At 34.8% G+C, this 3,539-nt stretch overlaps 1 protein-coding gene across 1 annotated transcript; it reads right to left on the bottom strand.

Moving 5' to 3' along the window:
* Positions 1–1,139: 1,139 nt before the first annotated feature.
* On the bottom strand, positions 1,140–2,567 carry LOC141592790 (UDP-glycosyltransferase 90A1-like). Its single transcript, XM_074413618.1, has one exon. It carries the CDS (start codon positions 2,565–2,567, stop codon positions 1,170–1,172), a length of 1,398 nt encoding a protein of 465 aa, XP_074269719.1. The 3' UTR covers positions 1,140–1,169.
* Positions 2,568–3,539: the final 972 nt, after the last annotated feature.

Below are 3,539 nucleotides of genomic sequence, written 5' to 3'. Positions count from 1 at the left end.
GGAGTTCCATAAGAACTTCAGCTTCCCATAAATTGGACAACTAAACAAGACCTCATTTTTGCACTTCCTAAGAACTCCGATTAACATGAATTTGGAAGATAATCAAACAAACTCTTATATGGTACTCCCTCTCATCCACTCTTTTCTTTCCTATTTCCTAAAACGGATTATTCAGTTTTCTTCCCCTTTCCTTTTTGAGAAAGTTTTTATTAATATTATACTCCTACCTCTCTTCACTCATCAAACCCCAGCATATCCGTTATTAATATTTAATTCTAATTATTCCTACATTTCTCCAATAACCAAACCCCACTCATCTTCTTTATTAATATTTAATCTTAATTATTCATACATCTCTCCAATTACCAAACCCCACTCATATCTTTATCAATATTATACTCTTCACCCTTAAGAGCATACACATTGAAGAGAAGGTCTTTTTCCTCTCTTTTAATTTTTCTAATTTTTTCATTGGATACAATATTTTTTTTTTTTTGTCCCATTTTCCAATTTTCCATCCTCTTCATCTATTTTTCTCACATCAAAGAGGATGATCAAGTCCTCTCATTTCAACCTTTTAAGTAGGATCCATCAACCATTTTTCTCTCTTATATGGCACAAGAGCCAAGACATGGACATCCTCTATAAATGGAGGATGTCTTCCTTTTCCTCTTTCTCTTCAAAGAGGATGTAAAAAGGAGGGTGTTACATTGAAGAGGACATCCTCTTAGCACTCTTTTTCATCTAAGAGGATGGTCAATCCTCTTCAATGTGGATGTTCTAATCTCATGCCCACTTCAAAGAGGAAGAAAAGAGTGGATGAGAGGGAGTATAATTCTTGAGCCCGTGTTAAAAAAAAGTTGATTTTTCTTTCTTTTTGGAAAGTGTCGTAAAGGCAATCAATTTGGATAAAAAATTGTCACTTTCTAAAATGTATGATTATCAAAGCTTATCTGTTGGAAAAAGTTTGATTGACCGTAAATTTTATCATTAGTACAAAAAACATGACCTTTTTTTTTCCAAATCAAGGATCTCATAAAGACGCTCAATGTCACTTTTAGAATTTAACGTAAGATACAACTTAAAAGATGTAAAAAATACAATAGTCATATAAATAGGTATATAATTTGGTCGTTATTTATTAAGTCTTGTAATATCGAGATATAATTTTACTTCCCCATTTGCAAGTCCGTTAATAATGATTCTAAATTAATCCAAGATGAACCACCCTCTTGAATTGACTTCTTTGCAACCTTAGATAGCTCCTCAACATTTTCTCTAACCATCTCACCGTGCTCCTTACCCATAAACTCGAATATCACCCTTTTCAACTCTTCCGACTTAACAAATCCTTTAGTTGAGCCATTACAGGTCTCAACTCTCAAACCCACCTTCAACTCCTTCACGACCATTTTGGCATTTAAATGTTGCTCTGCTAACATCGGCATGGCTAAGATGGGGACATTTGCACATATGCTTTCAGTAGTCGAGTTCCATCCACAATGAGTTAAATGCCCTTGGATAGCCTCATGCTCTAAAATCATCCTTTGATCTACCCACCCTCTCACAATTAGGCCTCTCCCTTGTACCCTTTCTTCAAGCCCATCAACTATTTCCTCTTGATTAGGCTTTATCCTCAAAGCCCATAAGAAATCTATCCTGGAATTCTCAAGCCCAATCATTATTTCCTTCAATTGCTCATTGGAAATCTCAGCTTGGGTTCCAAATGCTACATACAAAACATGCCTTCTTTCAGCCCATTTGTTATCTAACCAATTTACCCAATTGGGCTTATAACAATTATCCAATTTGGGCTCATGGGCTAAGCATAATGGCCCAATACACCAAGCTTTGGGTTGAAAATTCAAATTCCAAAAATCCAAATATTTTGACTCAAGTTCATCAAAACTATTCACCAACAAACCATAGCTATTTGATGTAGCCATAACACACTTGGCAATGTAGTCAACTACTGGACCTTGAGGCTCTTGTTCATTCCATGGGCTATCGAAATGGTTCCGAGTCACTTGGACCCAACGTAGGCCAGGGACGGTGATCAACTCCTCCTCAGACTCGACCTTTGAAAATAATCGACCTCCAACCATAACAGTGCAAAGTACAAAAGAATAGTTGTTCATTCCGTAGAAGGCCAACCTTGGAATATTAAACTTGGAAGCCGATTCTAGAGTCCAATGTAGAAAACCATCCGAAATAAGGCAAGTAATAGGAAGTAAACTCTTTAACGCGGTTTCAAAATAGGGTTGGAGGGTTTCAGTGGCATAGAGAAAAGGAGTGAAAAGGGACATAGACGGGAGTTGATCAGTACTTTCAACTCCCGCGATAATTTGACTTGTAGGAGGAAAACATAAGCAAATAATATTTATAAGTTTTGGAGGAATAGAAGTGAGTGAAGATACAATGAAGGGCTCATTGGCCGGAGTTGTGAAAATGGTGAATTTCGCTTCGGGTTTGTGGATATGGATGAGTTTAACCAATTGAAGAAGTGGGATCATATGGCCTTTTGACATGAACGGAAACAATGCTACATGTAACAACGAAGATGTCATGTTTTTTTTGTTTTGTTTTTGATTTGTTAGCTACTCACTCGTAAAGCTTAGGAAATGATGTACAAATCTCATGAAGGGATTAGCTAATTTGTACTAAGAATAAGATTCCCTTCTGCAAATATCAATTAGTTTAGCTGCTAAAGCAATTATTAGTAGATATTGTACTGATTGTAAATCAGTTATTACTTATGGTAGAAATGTAGAATATATGTAATATATGTTCAATATTATTTGTAGCCTTGTAGAATTTAAATTTCGTTAACATCAAAATCGTCGACCAAATAAAAAAAGAATAAGATCCATTTCGATCTTGTTTATCATCGTTGACTTTCTGCATGTGACGTTATCTAATTGTTACCCTTTTGCTTATAATACGTTGGTTTCATATAGAAACGGCCCTCAATAAATGTTGAAATACAAAATAATTACTTAATTAGAAGATTTAAAAATGTCTTCTGATTCACGGGTAGTATGTCGTTGTTAAACAAATATATTCGTCTTAAGAATAAAATAGACTAAATAATATTTCAATTAAATCTTCTGCTGATATTAATGCATTATATTTTTATTTCATGTATAATACTTATCTATCTTAAAATTAAGACGGATATATCCATCTTAATTGCGAATACTGATTCATGGATTTGCATACAAAAATGATGAAATGTTGAATACACCAAGGTAAGCGGTGATGTTTTGATGTGGCAACATGTTAAAATAATTCAATGCCAGCGTTGATTGATTCATGAGTTTCTATATGTTTAATGACGGTGGCGGCTCCAGGGACGTGATCCGAAGACGCCAGTGATTTTTTTAATTTTACGCTTTCGTTTACTTTGTCGCATTCACGGTTAATTCGATGTCGGATTGGATTTGGGTCGGTTATTATCAAGTCTATTTATTTTATCGAATTAAATCATCTTTTATTATTAAACTAGTTTGAATGCCCGTGCGTTGCAACGGGATAATTAA

The sequence above is a fragment of the Silene latifolia genome, chromosome 7, assembly GCF_048544455.1.
Source record: "Silene latifolia isolate original U9 population chromosome 7, ASM4854445v1, whole genome shotgun sequence".
NCBI classification, from domain to species: domain Eukaryota; kingdom Viridiplantae; phylum Streptophyta; class Magnoliopsida; order Caryophyllales; family Caryophyllaceae; genus Silene; species Silene latifolia.
The sequence above is the reverse complement of the archived record's forward strand: the minus strand, read 5'-3'. Positions and strand labels throughout refer to the sequence as shown.